This window comes from Heterocephalus glaber, unplaced genomic scaffold, assembly GCF_053883595.1.
Source record: "Heterocephalus glaber isolate CG9 unplaced genomic scaffold, H.glaber_assembly_v1.0 deba00001577, whole genome shotgun sequence".
Classification (NCBI taxonomy): Eukaryota; Metazoa; Chordata; class Mammalia; order Rodentia; family Bathyergidae; genus Heterocephalus; species Heterocephalus glaber.
In genome coordinates, this window is record NW_028258358.1 from 26,433,736 (window position 1) to 26,451,376 (window position 17,641).

Consider the following 17,641-nt stretch of genomic DNA (forward strand, 5'->3'; position numbering starts at 1 on the left):
TAAGGAAGGAAGGGAGGAAAGAAGGAAGGAAGAAAGAAAGGGACATAAAGAAGGAAGGAGAGAAAAAGTAGGCATTATGATTTAAATATGAAGTGTTCCCCAATGACTCATTAACTTCATTGCTGGATTAATCCATTGGTGGAGTTCATAGCTGGATGGACTTTTTGGAAGGTGAGCCCTAACAGCATGAAACAATTTACTTGGGCAGTGACTTTGAAAGTTATATTTTGTCTTCCTTTCTGGTTCTGTCATTCTCTCTGCTCCCTGGCCATCATGAGACAAGCAGTATTCCTCTGCCATGCCCATCCACCATAACTCCCTGCCTTACCCCAGGGTTCAGAAAGGGTGAAACCAACTGATGATAATCTGAAATCTCTGAAACGGTGAGTCAAAATAAATTTTTCCTTCAAGTTGTTTATGTCAGGTCAAAGCAATGAAAACCTGATTAACACATATGTTCAAATGGGAGAAAGAGGGGAAATCATTGAAATTCTTGATAGATTTTCAGAATCTGTCACTGAGTACAAGACACGTGAGTCAGGACACATCACACTGCTTTGGGTTGGTTTTCCATTTCTTATTTGAACATATTTGCTATAAAGCATCAGTCTAATAGTTTCACTAAAAGACAAGATTTTTATAAAGATTTTAGTACCTGAACATTTTTAGTATTGTCAATGGATATAATGAATGTTTAAATAAATAATTTAAAATTATTACAATACAAGACACATGTCCATTAATCTCCATCAAAATACTGCTTACCACTTTGAACACACTTACTCCATAGTTCTTGCTACTTTCTGAAGCAGTCCTAGAAGGTTTCTTTCATGAGCGTCTTTTCATGGCTGCCTGAAAATGATGTCCTGAATCAATTAAAAGTTTGTGGCATATGGGAAAAAATCTTCACCTGCTCTTCCTCAGACAAAGATCTACTATCTTGAATCTATAAAGAACTTCAAAAGATCAGACCTCCCAAATTTAAAGACCCAGTCCAAAAATGGGCATCTGAAATGAACAGACATTTCTCAGACAAAGAAGTAGAAATAACAAATAAATACATGAAAAAATGTTCAACATCACTAGTCATTTGAGAGCAAATGAAAACAATGCTGAGATTTCACTTCACTCCAGAAAGAATGGCTGCTATCATGAAATCAACCAATAAGAAATGCTGGCAGGGCTGTGGGGAAAGAGGAACCCTGCTCCACTGCTGGTGGGAGTGTAGACCGGTGCAAGCACTGTGGAAATCAGTATGGAGATACCTCAAAGAACTAGGACTGGAAGTCCCATTTGACCCCGCTATTCCACTGCTGGGGATCTTCCCCAAAGAATTAAAAGAATCATACCACAGTGATATATGTGCACCCATGTTCATAGCAGCGCAGTTTGTAATAGTTAAAACTTGGAAACAGCCCAAATGCCCATCAACTGGAGACTGGATAAAGAAAATGTATTTTTTTTTTATAAAATGGAGTACTACTCAGCCATAAAAAATGAGAAATTAGAGACATTTATAGCTAAGTGGATGCACATTGAGGCAATACTCTTAAGTGCAATAAATAGGACACAAATGTGTAAATACTGAATAGTTTCTCTGGTGTGAGAAACTGAAAGTGTAAATAAGGACTAAATGTATAATAGGTAATATGAAATAGGAAGAAAAGGGGCAAAGGGGAAGGAAGTGGGAGGGCTAGGGGAAAGGATAGAAGGGAATGGAATTAATGTGAGAAAATGGAAAAATAGGAACAAAATCTTTGTAAATAGGACTGGAGGGGTTGAAGGGGGGGCTGGGCAAGGGTGAGAAATAAGAACCAAGAGAGATTATGTAAAGGTGCAAATTTCCAATGATGAATGTCATTATATTGTATACCTAAAATGTACCAATGATTAGAATGAATAATCGATAATGTAAAATAGGAAGAAAAGGTCCAAATGGGTAGGGGTAGTGGGAGGGGCAGGGGAAAGGAAAGAAGGGAAAGAAAAAATGATGAGAAATGGAAAAAATGGAAATAAAGTCTTTGTAAATAGGGAAGGGTGGAGGGGGTGAAGGGAGGGCTAGGAATGGGGAAAAAATAAGAACCAAGATGCATTATATAAAGGTGCAATTCCCAATGAGAAATGTAATTGTGTTGTATACCTACAATGTACCAATAAAAGAATTTAATACAAAAAAAAAGTTTGTGGCAATTTCTCTAAAATAAAAATGTTATAGTGTGTCTTCATCCACTTAATTCACTGGATCTGGCACTTTGCAACTTCTGGCTCTTCCCCAAAGCCAAAATGATTCCAACAGGTAAACATTTTGCATCAATTCAGGGCACTGAAGTTGCCATGACAGTATATATAAAGACACTCACAAGAGAGGAGTTCCAGAACTGCTTCAGATAGTAGCAAGAACTATGCAGTAAGTGTGGTCAAAGTGAACTAACTATGCAGTAAATGTGAGCAAAGTGAGAAGGAGTATTTTGAGGGAGAGTAATGGCCATGTGTCTGTCCCTCTAATAAATTTTTTTTTTAAATTTAAACATTCACTGTAATTTTTTATCACATCACCTTTTTATTTCAACTAACAAGTTGGATTCTTCTTAGGAGTTCTGAACTAATTGATTTTAATTGGACATATACATAAGTTTAATTGATGATGAATAGGGTTGAAATGCAGAAGCTCCCTCTGGTGGATTAATTTTTAGGTGTACAAAATTAGTAATGCAGAATGAAATCGCTGCTCACAGTAGACCCAGCAGAAGATGATTGAAGATAACAGCAGAAACCCTATTTAGAGGCAACTTCTGAAAAATTATAAGGGAGTGGAGAAGACAAAGAGCAGGCAACCCCTGAAGCCTAGATACTTCGTGCCTCCAAGTAAACATTTTAAAAAGACGCCTTCTGTGGTCTTTGCTAACTACAAACTAAATATATCTGTAGCTCTTCCAAGGATGAGACAGTATTTTCTCTCATATTCAACTTACCATTGCCTTATTTATTTGTCTCTAAGAACTTGGTACCTTGTACAAATTTAGAATTCTCCCATGGATCACATATATTTAAAGATTCCCTATAACTTACAACTCCCTACATATATATTCTTTGTTGGAATTCTGGAATCCACTAGCACTTTAACAGTCATATTATGGTTATAATTTTTATACCTTTTCCATAGCTAGTTTCTGCAGTTATTTGTATCTTTAATTTCTAAGTAGTATGTGCATCATTTGTTTATGGTGGTTATTTCATAGTTTTAGGGGATGATTCTATAGTCTTTTCACTTTTATTGACATAAACAGCAAACACCCTTTGTTAGCCTCCTGTTTATTTTAGGTCAGGGGAAGAAGGTATATTATCTGAGTTCTCTTTCTCCTTCTGCCCCTGAAAGATTTTTTTCTGAACTTGTTTACATTATATGTACATTTTGTATTTTCATCCATTTTCCTAGGTTTAACTATTGGCTTTTGCAGATGATTCTGTATGTTAACTTGCTTTTTAAAATCTCTAATCATTTAGAATTGCCATCTAAAAATTCCTCAAAAGAAAAATTCTAAAAGAGAATTAATCAGTACTCCAAGTACAGATACATTTGCTAAATTCCATATATCAGTTATTGCTTCTAAAATATCCTGGTTATCACATTCAAAACTGCCAATAGCTATAGCTACTTCTTTCTTATCTCAGGGCTAAATCCCATTCATTCTGTTTATGAAAGAGCTTTATCTTCATCTTGTTCTCCAATTCCACTGGTTCTTCCTCAGTAATATTATTTTACATATGGGAATAGCTTCTGCTTTGTTGAAATGATCCTTCTAAATCTTCTGAAAACAAGACTTTGATAATTCTGTTCCATTTCATATTAGTTGTTATTATATTACCATAGTCGGCAAAACAAAGCCTAAACATAATGATCCTGGCAGTTAGTTGCTGGCCTTTCTTTTACTTTCTGATCCAACCCCCAAGATATGGCCCAATCTACTTCTTTTCTAATTGGTTTTTATTCAGTAAAGTTAAGAAAATAGATTTCATCTCTGGGCAACTTTTCTTCATTCTGTGTTTTGTTGATGGGTTTTACCCTTCATTTACCTCCAAAACCATAAGGGTAGCCAGGCATGTGGTACATATGTGTAATCCAGCACTTCCGCTGGGGTGAGGCAGGAGTGATCCCTTGTGTAGTTTCTGTTGATGTGCTAACTAAAGATACATTCATACTTTGTATGTGATGCCAAGATTCCTTTGAGAAGGAAGAAAGGCAGCTAAGTAAGAAGGAGTTGTTGAAACCAACACTTAAAACATTGGGAGGAGTGAGATGGGTTAGAGCAACTCAGAGTAATTTCAAGGTGAGATGAGGACTTGAAAATCAGTGGGAAGTCAGAGATAGGACTTAATGCAGGAGTTGATAAGCATTAGGGAGGAAAACAATTTTTTTTTTGTAGACACTTCAGACAGATTGCAGAAGAGAATCCTAGAGACCAGGGAGGAAAAGAAGGAGGAAATTGAAGTATGAGTCAAAGATGAAAAACTGTCAATGTAAGTGTGAAGGTTTCTTCAATAGCGAGAAGGTACTAGTATTGAAATGGGCTGCCCAAATTGACTCACCTCAGGGGACCTAAGATGACAAACTAATGTCCTGGTGACAGATGGTTTTCTGTTGACTTTCAATAAAATATGCAGCAGAGCTCTCTGACAGCAACTCAACAAATAAAAGGGCTTTGAAATTTACTTGTATTTACTGGAATCTGCTATATATGTTTGTATCTTTAGACGCAATCAAAAATACCTTATAAGTCCTTGGTTAATGTATTTTTTTTGTATTTGTAAATAAAATTGCAAGTGATGATGAGAATAGAGATCAGATAAAGCTGGTAGTTTTCAGTTTTCCATCTTCCTACCTGTACGTTCAATAGCAGATAGGGTTTTAGGTCCACCATGGGAGGGACACAGTGGAAAAAGATTTCTCTTAACTCATAACTGCAAAGTGGTTTCATTTCTTGAATTTCAAGGATGAAAAAAACTGAGATTAATAGGACTTCCATAACTTGCCTGAGGCCCTGTTGCTAGTCACGTTAGATCATGATCACAGATTCTGATTGCCTTGCTGTCTATTTTGAAATGTCTCACAGCGTGCAATGCCCAAGTGTTCTTAACTGTGGGCATTTCCACCATTAATTACATCATCGTCCTCTCCTTCTTGTTACTAGTTGTTAACAAGGATTTTTTCCTCTTTCGTTTTTTGAATGTTTAGCACCTTGCTAATGTATGTACACTCCACTATCACTGCTTTTTAGCCTCGGATTGGAAATTCGCTCCAAGCCCAGTAACACCTTGATCTTACTTTTGTCTCACTTCTCACCTAACAGTCACTCTGTAAGTCCTGTTGGTTTTACTTCTATCCGCACTGTCACTACTGTAGTTCAAGATTAAAATTCCTTTCCTTGAAAAACTAGAGGAGTCTGTTCACACATTACCTGTCTTGAGTTTTTTTGTTTTCTCTATTTCAGCATATAATGCTGCCAAATGCATTTGCTAACAACCAGATTTAGTGTTACATTTCCATTCAGCAACCAACAAGGACTTTTGCCTTTTTAGCCTGATATTCAAAGATTTATATCCAACCTACCCTCCAAAATCTGTCTCCAACTACACCTCAAACATCATTTCCTTTTACTATTACCTCTCATGACCCCTTCTTTCCAGGTAAATCAAACTTTTAGCCATTTTCTATATCAGATTCATAGTTTTTGGCAACTCTCTCTCAGAATTTTCCCTCTGCCTTTCATCATTATTCTTGGCTCTGAGATTATTTACCTTGTCAGTCTCCAGGTGCTACTGTCTGTCCCCTGAGTATCTCTTACATCTGCTTCCTTTTTGGGCTTCTGGCATTGACCTTGAGCCCTAAAGTTTCTCCCTTGGCCTGCAGTTCTCTTTCCTCTCACTCTGCTGCTATGATCATTTTGCTCTTGTGGCAATCACTTCCTGCCTTGGAAAGTTTTTTCTGTATTCCATTTGCTGTAGCAACTTATTTAGCATGGCAGTCAAGTCGTATCTTTGTCTTTTCATGTTTTTCACATTCTTGTTTCTTGCTCTAGTTCTTTCTTATACCATATGCTTTGGCTCTATCTGTGTATGTTAAGTTGTTGCTCTTTGCTAGTCTACTCTTTTCTGGAATCTTTGCCCCTGCCTTTTCCACCTTACAAACTTCTAATTCATCCTTTAATCTGTTATTCAAATGTGACTTCCTGAAGCATTTTCCTCAGCGCCCCAAACAGAGTGGATCCACTCATTTTCTGTGTGTCACAATGTTACTGGCCTTCATGTAATTCATGCAATAATGCAATGGCTGTTTTGCATGTATAGCTTTCATTTCAACTCAGTGCATGTGAGGCTACACTTTATTCATATTTGTACTGCGAGCACTTAATGGAGTACAATAAATACTTATTTTTGATTTGATTGAATTAAAATAAACTTCAGTATATTAAAGCCCAACAGATGCTCAAAGCATCATCTGAATGGAGTACACTTTGCCAGGATAGTCTGTGGATGCACCTTCTCTTCCATCACCCCAAATGGGATGATGTCCAGTTGGGACATCCTTCTGATGTCCAGACTGACACACGTAGTTTGCATTTTGATAACTGGGGGAATCTTTTTCTTTTGTAAAGTCTGTTAGGGAAAATTTGATTAAACATCCTTTATCTCATAACATTTAATTCATATGGCTTGCAATTATTAGAAGGAAAATAAGTATGGGTAAAATGGGTAAGTGGGGAAAATGAATGAATGGGTAAAATGCATATCTTCTCTAATGCATATTGTCTGGAAAACTCAAAGAAATGGAGAACTTTGGAATAATTTATCCTTTTCATTTTAAATATGAGATAACCAGCTTCAAAGATGTTGTGTCATGTTTTCAAGTTCTTAGCACTAAGGGAAGAAAAATTAGGCAAGAATCAAAGTTTCTTGTCTCTAGGGCAATGTCTTATATATTTTCAGGTATATTGCTCTTCCTCTTCAAGTACATCTTACCAAAAGAGTATTTTTGATATATTACATGGTAAATTAATAACTTAATTTTTGCAACAACAATTATGCAAATTATATTTGGTACATAAATATTTTCAAAAAGAGAATTTTCTACTTGGATAAATTACTATTTTTAAATGTAACCATAATAACACCCTGAAAAAATCTCACCAGATTAAGGACAAAGATATAGAACGATTACAGAATAAGATCTTCACATAAACATACTCATTATTGTTTCTAAGAAGGAATTATAAAAAGAAACCATGAAGACATTTCCTTTTAGTCTTAGAACTCATTTAGAAAAGGAACCCATATCAGTAACAAATTATTTTATTTCAAAATCAACACTAGCATGTGATTGTTCATAAATGTGCAAACCATAAATAATATCCATTTTGGCTAAGTAGCTAGATTTTTACAAGCTGATCATATTATGAATTTATTTCTCACTTTACATATTTTGCACACTGCATCCATGAACATGACATTAATTTATTCTGATTTCTATTTTATATGGGTAATTTGATCCCCTCTGTGAAAAACTAGCAATCATTGCATGTATTAAGGCTTATTATTGAGATAAAAGCAAGAACAAGTTATTGCTTTTGACTGCATAAAACAGTGCATTCTCAGAAAATCTGAAGCATAGTTTCTAACTGTCTTTTGATGTTTTCCATTTAAAAGGTGAATAAGATCTGTGGCCGTCCAGTAAGAGCACCCACACAAAGCCCTCGTTGTTCTTTTGATCCAAGTAAGGAGAAGCACGGAATGAAGATCTCTGTAAGGAATGGTGAAGAGACGCTTGCCAACAGAAGAAAGTAAGACATTTGTTTTACAACCAGAAAGAGAAAAGAAAGTAAGCCGTTAATTTTACAACAGAATAGAATGTATTCATTAAGTAGACCCTAATACAGAATGGAAGAAAAAAGATCAACATTTATTCACTTTAAAATCCAATGGCTCCACCTGCTTCATTAATCTGGAAGATAAATTCAGCTTATGAGACCAATAAAAATTCCTATGGTAATAGAAGTTATTCTATATTATAATATGGCAGATCCAGGCACATGTGATCATTGTTCATTTAGAGTGATTGTTGTGACTAAAGATTGAATTTTCAGTTTAATTTTAGTTTACTATAATCTAAATTCTACAAATGGCTAGTGGTGACTCTTGGACTGTTTAGGACAGAATACACTTAAATGATGTGATAAATATAGCTGAATATGTAAGATTGTTTAAAGATAACTAGATAAAGAGCAGTTTTCATACTTTTTACCCAGAATGCTGAATATGACTTGATACAAAATAGTAAGCATTGATTAGGGCTTGCTTCTACAACTTACATTTCTCCTACTATGCCCACCATTATTTCACATGTTAAATTAAAGCCTTCATTGTGTTTCTTTTCTTAATAATTGGTGCTTAAGCTCAAAACGCTTGAAACTTTAGCAAACGGTTTTTTTTTTTTTTTTTTTTTTTGGTACCAGGGATTGAACTCAGGACCCTGTACTTGTGAGGCAGGCAGCAGAACTACTGAGCTAAATCCCTAGTACCAGGAAATGTTACTTTTTAATATTTAGTTAACCAAGGTATGATTTTGAAATACTAGATTCTCAGTGTTTTTTGAATTGAACTAAAATTCAGAATTTTATATATTTGCTTACTTGTTCAAATAATCATTTATAATAATACCTTATAGACAATTCATACCTAAAATATATGTACTTGAATCTCTGTTGTCTAAAATCTGTTTCTTTCTTTTTTCAGGATAGCACATCTAATGCCTTATTCTCTCCTCAGATGGTCTATAAGCCCTGGATCCAGAATGGGTCCAGTAGCTATTTACTAACAGTTGAAAAGAACTGATGATTTGTATGTAATGCAGTTGTTCTTTTTTTTTTTCCTTGAAAAAACCTATAATGAATGATCAGCAGTCATTTCTTGGATCTGAAAAATTGGTGTATTTTACCTAGGGAGGCTCTTAATGAAGCAAAACCAAACACAAACAAACAACAAAACATCTTCCTATCTGAGGAAGATGCTCAGTCCTTAAAGATCATGTATGTTTCAGGACCATAACAGCCCAGTCAAAAAACAAAACAAAACTCCACACTCAGCGCTGTTTATTCAGTAGTGAAATAAGCAGGCACAGTTGAAATGTTACAACGATGAGAGGCTCATAGGAGTGGAAAGTCTTAGAAGTAAAACTGGCCACTGAATTGATCACCTTGTTGCCGATCTTGCAAGTTCACTTTTCTGTATCTCTGAGCACTCAGCTGCTGTCATCCATCAGCCTTGAATCGGGATGAATGCATCATGGGCCCACACTTGTACTCCCCCGAGTCCAGGACAAGGAAGAATGTACTCCAGTCCACGTAAACATTTCAGTTTGACACTGCTTTTTAAACGATCACTATTCAGTAGTGCTTAATTGTCATGGCAGCATATTTTGGCTTCTTGCCTATATATTGTGCACATCTATTCATATGCTAAGTCTGAATTTTATTTATCCTCCATCAACTGATTATTCCCCAAGAGGTCATCAATTTCAGTTGAAGTAGGTGGGATGATATGGCCAGAATAGATACTGAGTCTGGCAACATTTTCATGCATATTACTTGTTTGTTCACTCTATTGAGCCTAATTTTCAACAGATCATAGAACTTAATCTTATAGCCTGGCATATCAGACACATTTAGTTCATCCTAGGCTTCTCAGGTTGCATAGTTAGTTGTGTGATCATCCCAAGTGTGTAGTTTCTATGAGGGCTCAGTAGTAAACCAGCTTAACTAACCAACAAGCAAACAACCAGACAAAGCGAGAAATTTCATGCATCATTTCATAGATGTACTTGGGTCATCTGGCCCAATGTCAGAGCCTCTTGCAAATGAGCAAGCAAAAGAAACTTTTCTTCCACACATAAAAATTTTGGGAGTTATTCTATAAGTAGGCTATAGCCACACACTCAAGGACTTATTTTAACTTGCTTTGGTTTACAGCATATACAAAGGAACATCTGTAATTGGAGTCAACTTGTGCCTCTCTTTTTCATAAACCAGCCATCCTCTAGTTTGCAAAGTCCAGCCAAGCAGGTGAGGTCAATGCTAAGGGTTAGAAAATACCACCTGCACATTTATTATAACTTTGGTGATGGTCCTAACTTTAGCAGTTCCAAGAGGTCAGCTATTCTTTTGTTTTACTACTTTTGTAGGGAGAGGTAGTTTTAGAGATTTCAGTTTGCCCTTCACTCTATGAGTTTGGGATGCAATATGGAGATTGTACAGAGGGCAAGTGAGACTGTGTCAAACGTGTGTTGAAAAGAATGAAATTAATAGAGTGGGTCTTTGGGTTCACTGGTCCAGTGGGAGTCAGGCTGAGCCTAGAACCCCATCTTTATTTGACTTCTATGAGCTTCCATTTATATTGACAGCATAGTAGTAGTTTGGATCTACAAGGTGAAAGTCAGCTCAGAGCTAGTGTGTGGGAATTTTTGAGAAACACGTAGAGGAAGAGTTATACTGTATCATTTTGTGCTTATGCAGGACTCTTTCTTAAGGGAACCAAGCCTTCCTTCCCAGGGGGTGCCCTGAAGCTGTGAACAGGGAACTAGGTGAGAGGCTGAGTTCCCTTTGAAATGATAGAGTGGTTTCTTTTTCCCTCTGTAGTTAAATTCTAAGTATTTTTTCTTGTCTTTTTTCCCCTATAAATTCACATTCCAGTCTCATTTTGTCACTCTAAACATATTAACTTTAGTCTTTAAAATTTATATTATTTCCTATAGCTTCTTGGATTTTTCTGAGTTCGCTTTGTTAACTGTTTTCTTATTAGATTCCTTTTTAAATATAATTTAGCCATTTGTAGGAATTCCTTTTTCATGTTCTTTATACTACTTGTCAGTTTGGGGATTGGAAACATTTTCTAAAATTTCACTTGAATGTAAGCAAAATTTATGTCATGAGTAACTTAGGCTAGAATTATCTTTGTTAAATAGAAATTCTTAACTTTGATATCAAGTGTATAAAATTACTTTGTTTAAAAAATTTTCTGCACCAAATCAAAATATATGCTATTATAGTTTTTTTCTTATTATATTTATTATAGAGAGAATGTTGATTTATGTGTTACAAGTAAGGTTCCAACTTAAATTTTTTAAACTCTGAGCCATGTTTTCCAACATGCTCTTAAAACAATATTTTTTTTTACTTGTTTCTCGTTTTTCCCCTTAAACTCATTCCAAGTTCAAATATAGCAGCTTTCACAGAGGCAACTGTTGTCAGCTAGTAAGCCGAATGAGGATAACATATAGATAGAACAGGGCAGTATAGCCAGTACAGCAGGAATTGAAGACTATGCCTAGCTCAACTTTCTGAATCATTTCTGAGAAAATAAAGATATATTTGTATATGGATATGTATTGGCACTCCCATTATTATTTTAAAGCATAGATAAAAATGCTTTTAAAAATAATGCTTCCCTAACTAGAAAATAGTTAACATTTCTTCAGTCAAAATTTTCACGAATGCTGGTAATATTCAAGTTTTTAATAATCTTTTTTCGTCATTTCCTATGCTAAGATCATTTTTTATTATAATGTTCAGTAGATATAGTAACTATTTAGATAGAAATAAAATATAATTGACCAAGTATTGCTGTTGACTTGTTTTGATTTCTTATTATACATTAATTAAAACAAAATTTATTATAAAAGATAGTAAGAAAGAGAAAGTGAATATCTAAATGACCCATCCAAATCATTACCAAAACAATTCCTTTGTGTAATTTACAAAAAAATGAAGCTAAAATGTATGTCAATATTTCCTGAGTTAATTCCTATAAATTAGTATTCTACCCAAGATAGTTTTTCTTAGGTATTTATTTTTTATTTACTTTGGCCAATTCTCAAGATAATACTGATATTGAAAACTAATTTCTATGATTTAAACCAAGTTAAATTATTGAAAGAAACTGGAACAATAACTTAGCAGTTTCTGTAGTAATATAGTTCCTGCAGTAACTGAAAAATATACATAATAAAATGCACCAGTGACTTTACTAATGTAAATGAAAGTATATCTATTTTATGTTTGCTAAAAATTTTAAATGCATTTTAAATAAGTCATAGTATTTTGAAATTATATGGTTATAGTTTATATGTAGCATATTATGCAGTTTTTGTTGTTTAAAATTATTAGAATTATGGCCTCCTAACTTAAAAGTATTGTTTTAAGTTTTTGTGATGGAGGAAGAGTTTAATTTATATAGTCTTCTTGTATTCAAACAATTCTTTTGAAGTTGTATGAATATAACTTAAGGGATCAGAAAAATGGCTTTTGTCCTCTCTCTTCAGTTGTTTGGCTGGGATATAAATTAAAGTAACCTAAAGCAGACTAACAGGAAAGGAATCATTTTAGTCATGTATGTAGTCATGGGCTTCACAAAATCTGAGACTCAAAGAAAGGGCAGAAATTGAGCCTATTCAGATAGCAAGCAGAGTATCAAAAATCATAGTGGCCTGGAGCTCCTAGGGGTGATGGAGAAAAACTATGAGAAGGTGATGGGGGAAAATGTTATGGTGAATGAAGATTGCTTGTTTACTAATGGAAATTTCCTTTAAATAAATAAATTTTTTTTACAGAAGAGCAGCTTTTCAAAGCTGTATCTGTATCTGTAATTTCTTAGAGTTATAGTTTGGGGTAGTATATTCTTGTCTCTACAGTCATAATTCAGGGTGAAATGTCCTACACCCTAACATAACCATTGTCGACTTATTATTTGACCTGCTTTTGTTATGTTTTGTTTCGACAGCCAGCAGTATTGTGATGATTAATCAGTCTTGGAATGTTTAGTTCATTTTTTAAAGTCATGAATAATATCTTGACGTGGTTGGTCCTAGACTGTCATCTTGCTTTTTGTTTTCTCATTACCCCTTGTCTTTTCTTTATTCCTTCATTCTTGCCTTGGTGTGAATTAGACAGATATTTGTTATTTTTATCTTTTTATTTTTTTATATTTGTCTTTATTATTTTCTTAATGTTTATCATAGAGATCACAATATGCATTTTTAATTTGTACTACAACTTTCACCACTTCATTGAATACAAGCAATTTAGAACAGATTTACTCCATTACTCTCTTCCCATTTTGTGCTGTTGTATCAACAAATATCTAGCTTCTACTAATGTTTTCACAACCTTGAAGACATTATTATTGCTCTTATTTTTAGATAATCAATATTTAGTTTTATTTACTCACATAATATATTCCTTCTGGTGCTTACTTCCCTCATTTTCACAGGTCTATCTAGAATAATTACCTTTTTAACTTAGTGCTGTATATCTTTCATTTATTATTATTATTATTATTTTAGTGGTGCTGGGAATACAGTCAAGGGCTTCCCACATGCTAGGCAAGCACTCTACCACTGAGCTGCACTCCAGCGCTCACTGGTTATTATTACCAATGAATTCTTTCAGCTTTTGTTAGTCTGTAAAATCTATATTTTTGAAGAATATTTTCACTAGGCCCAGAATTCTGGATTTTTGTCAAGCTATCTTTATTCAAAACTATAAACATCTGCGCTACATTAAATTTCTGACATGATACTCGTGTAAATACTATAATAGAGCAAGTTTCACAGAACCAATGGAATGAGTGATAACTAAGGTAGTAGATCTGGCTGCTGCCTTACCCACCTCCCCTTAACTGGCCCCTCTTCTCTTCTTCCTGCTGCTGTATCCTCACTGCTGGTAAGGCGGGGATCCTGTATTCTCTGGGAAATTGCCTTCAACAAATAGGAACCATCTGTAGCCCTTATTGATTGCTACCTAACAAATCACTTTGAAACTTAGTGCTTAAAGCAGCAATCAGCGTACGTTATGCAATTTTCTGTGGGTTAGGAATTTGGCAGCTGATTAGCTGTGGGATTTTGGCTAAATCCCTATGGAGTTTGCTATCAGGAAGGCTTCAGTCACCTGAAGACCTGGAATATTTTCTCACAGATGGTTCAGTGATGTGGCTTTTGGCAAGAGGACTCAGTTTCTTGGAGAGCTTCCTGAATGTTCCTACATCGCTGTGACTGGCTTCCCTCAGGGTAAATATCTAGGAGAGAGTCAGGCAAAGGCTATAGTGTTATGATCTAGCCTCAGAAATCACACAGTGTCATTGCTGCAGTTTTCCATAGGCTGGACAACTCAGCTTTTTTCATTGTAGAAGGGGATACACAAAGTCACAGAAGGAAAGATAGATTGTTGAGAGTCATATTGGAGCCTGGCCATCACCCATCTCCTGGAGGAAAGGGTTACGCTCCCACAAACCTCAGCTGGTTTTCAGCAGCTTACCCACAGTGACTGACTTGACACAATGGTGTGAGAGTCCTGCCCCCTTGCTTCAAGGTGGTGAGAACAAATGCATGTTGAAATCTACACTTCCATGCTCCCTATGGTCTCTGACCAACCACATCCTTGCCTAACTCTTTTCTTTCCTCCCTCTCCTATTTTCCTAACTCCCTTTCTCTTAAGAGGACTCTTTCAAAGAATTGCTCCTGTTTCTCCAATTTCCTGTCTCTGGCACTTCTTCTAGGGAATCTAGACTAGAGATGTCTGCATTTTATTTATTTATTTATTTATTTTTATTTTTTGTATATCCTTTTATTGGTGCATTTTATGTGTATAATAATGACATTCATCATTGGAGATATGCACCTTTACATACTCTCTTGGTCTTTATCTTTTCCCCCTTCCCCTGTCCTTCCTTCAACCCCTCCATCCCTCCCTATTTACAAAGACTTTGTTTCCTTTTTTTCATTTTCTCATATTAATTCCATTCCCTTCTTTCTTTTCCTCTACCCCTCCCACTTCTCCCTTCCCTTTGCCCCTTTTCTTCCTAGTTCACATTATCTATTATACCTTTTAGTCCTTGTTTACACTTTCAGTTTCTCACACTAGAGAAACTATTCAGTATTTACACAAGTGTGTCCTATTTATGTCACTTAAGAGTATCACCTCAATGTGCATCCATTTAGCTATAAATGTCTTTAGTTTCTCATTTTTGATGGCTGAGTAGTACTCCATTTTATTAAAAAAAAAACCCACATCTTCTTGATCCAGTCTCCAGTTGATGGGCATTTGGGCTGTTTCCAAGTTTTAGCTATTACAAACTGTGCTGCTATGAACATGGGCATACATATATCACTGTGGTATGATTCTTTTAATTCTTTTGGGAAGATACCCAGCAGAGGAATAGCTATGTCAAATGGGACCTCTAACCCTAGTTTTTTGAAGTGTCTCCATACTGATTTCCACAGTGGTTGCACCAGTTTACACTCCCATCAGCAGTGGAGCAGGGTTCCTCTTTCCCCACAGCCCCGCCAGCATTTGTGCTTGGTTGATTTCTTGACAGCAGCCATTCTTTCTGGAGTGAGGTGGAATCTCAGTGTTGTTTTCATCTGCATCTCTTGCATGACCAGTGATGTTGAACATTTTTTCATACATTTATTTGCCATGTCTACTTCTTTGTGTGAGAAATGTCTGTTCCTTTCAGATGCCCATTTTTGGATTGGGTCTTTAAATTTGGGAGGTCTGATTTTTTTTTAAGTTCTTTATAGATTCTAGATAGTAGAACTTTTTCTGAGGGACTGCTGGTGAAAATATTTTCCCACATTGCAGATTGTCTCTTCACAGTGCTGGTGGTTTCTCCTGTTGTGCAGAAGCTTTTTAGTAAAAAGAGATCCCACTTGTGGATTGTTTGTGCTAATTCACGGGCAACTGAGGTTTTGTTCATAAAGTCTTTTCCTACCCCAACGTCTTCAAGAGTTCTACCTAACCTCTGTTCCAGCCGGTTCAGTGAGATGTCTGCATTTTAAAAAGTGCCAAAATAAATGCAGAACAAGTGTAAGCTAAATAAAAATTATAGTATAATGTCCTAAATATAGATGTCTTCCTAGCCCCACGTTCCTAGCCAGTTTTTCTTTTTTCTCCCTCTTCCTTCTTTATATTCATTTAATAGAAAACTCTTCTATTAGGTACGTGCTTTTTTTTTGCTCTAACTTTTGAAAAAGGACAATTTATTTATTAAAATATGTTCCTGAATAAGTAATGTGCTAAGCTCCTTTGTGCACTATGTAAATCATCTTTCCATGTGGGAAGAAAGGAACTAAGCCATAGAGTTGGATTATTTTGATTTTACTTTGCAGATGTAATTGTACTGGTTCAAGCCTAACCTCATTTCATCTGTTTGCATAGCATGCTAACAACTAGCTAATTGAAGACTCAGATGAGTGCTACATGCCAGTTGTAGAGGTCTTCAGAGTTGAACAAGGCAAGAAAGAGTCACTGTACCTTTAAACAGCTTGCTTGGAAAGCATCCCTATTTTTCCTTTTTGGGCAGGAAGCAAACTATACAGTTGTATGGGACATTGTACTCATATAGTTGTCTAAACTATCCCAGATAGAGCAATTTCCCCATGGCAGTTCCTGTTCCCTGCTTGAGTTCTTGAAGTTAGCTGGTAAGAATAAGCTATTAGCAAGCTTAAATCGGTGATAATTAGCTGTACATTATTATTTCAAAGTGGTGTGGCTGTGCCAATTAAGTGGGTAATTAGGAAAACCCCAGGACAATAAATTAAGACAGAGCCTCAACACCAGGGCCCCATCTGTTCTGCAGCAAGCATTCCAATTAGCTGAGCCTCTCAGGGAAGAATGTGTGATGAAAGGGATTGGCTGCATGTGTGGATGTGTAGTATTTGGGAACAGAGACTGTCCTAGGTGCTTAATAAAAAGAAGATATTTTTAATATCAGAATTTTCATGCCCAGGTAGGGAAAGCAGAATTTTGAGACATATTCTATTTTTAAATGTTTGAAATAAAACATAATTTAATTTAATTTAATTGTTTAATTGTTTTTATCTTTGAACTGAATTGGAACATAGTATCAAGCATTTCCATTTTCTTCTAATGTGTTTATTAAATGGTTATTTGAATAAGAATCCTATCACTTGGAAAAATAATTTTATTCACTGAGAATGAAATCTAAAGAGAACTTTTGAAATTATAAGAGTTTAAGGTAGCAAATGAGATGAGGCATAATTCTGATTCAGGACTAAAACAAGTTGATATCCTGTCCATCACACACACACACACACACACAAATCCATAGTGAAGTGTTTAAAATAATTTACCATAAGGAAGAATTTATCCATAAATTATGTAAGAAAACTTCATCTTATTTAGGATTATTACGTAGATGGAATAGGTTCATCATAAATGGGATGTTAACTTAAAATACATGAGTTTATGGTTACATTACCCTATCCTATTTATCACAATACTTTAATAATGAAACCAAAATGAGCTAAATTGTAAAGTTCTTGATGCCGTAGTCCACTGGGTGTGTTTGTTCCTATGGTAAGTCAATATTGAGATATATTGGGCTCGCCGGTATATTGAAAATTCAAATAGTCCACGGATGATAATATTCATAGGTCAGAAAAAAGTAAACTCTTTGAGAAAAATTTAAAATGTCTTAAAGAAAGCAATTTACAATCCATTTCCTGAAAGGAAGTTAGTACTTCTTTGAGGTGCCATTATTTATTTATTTATTTATTTATTTATTTATTTATTTATTT

General features: G+C 35.2%; 1 protein-coding gene across 13 annotated transcripts in view; it reads left to right on the top strand.

Annotated features, from left to right (window-relative positions):
- Positions 1-17,641, top strand: part of Gpc5 (glypican 5) — a 1,453,028-nt gene that overhangs the window by 342,499 nt on the left and 1,092,888 nt on the right. For all 13 annotated transcript variants that reach the window (XR_015443722.1, XR_015443724.1, XR_015443723.1 and 10 more), the window contains one exon: positions 7,702-7,835. Coding sequence is in view for 10 of the 13 variants with exons in the window: in XM_087192996.1 (XP_087049122.1) it covers positions 7,702-7,835 (134 nt within the window). In the remaining 3 variants the exon portion in view is untranslated. The remainder of the gene's footprint in view (positions 1-7,701; positions 7,836-17,641) is intronic.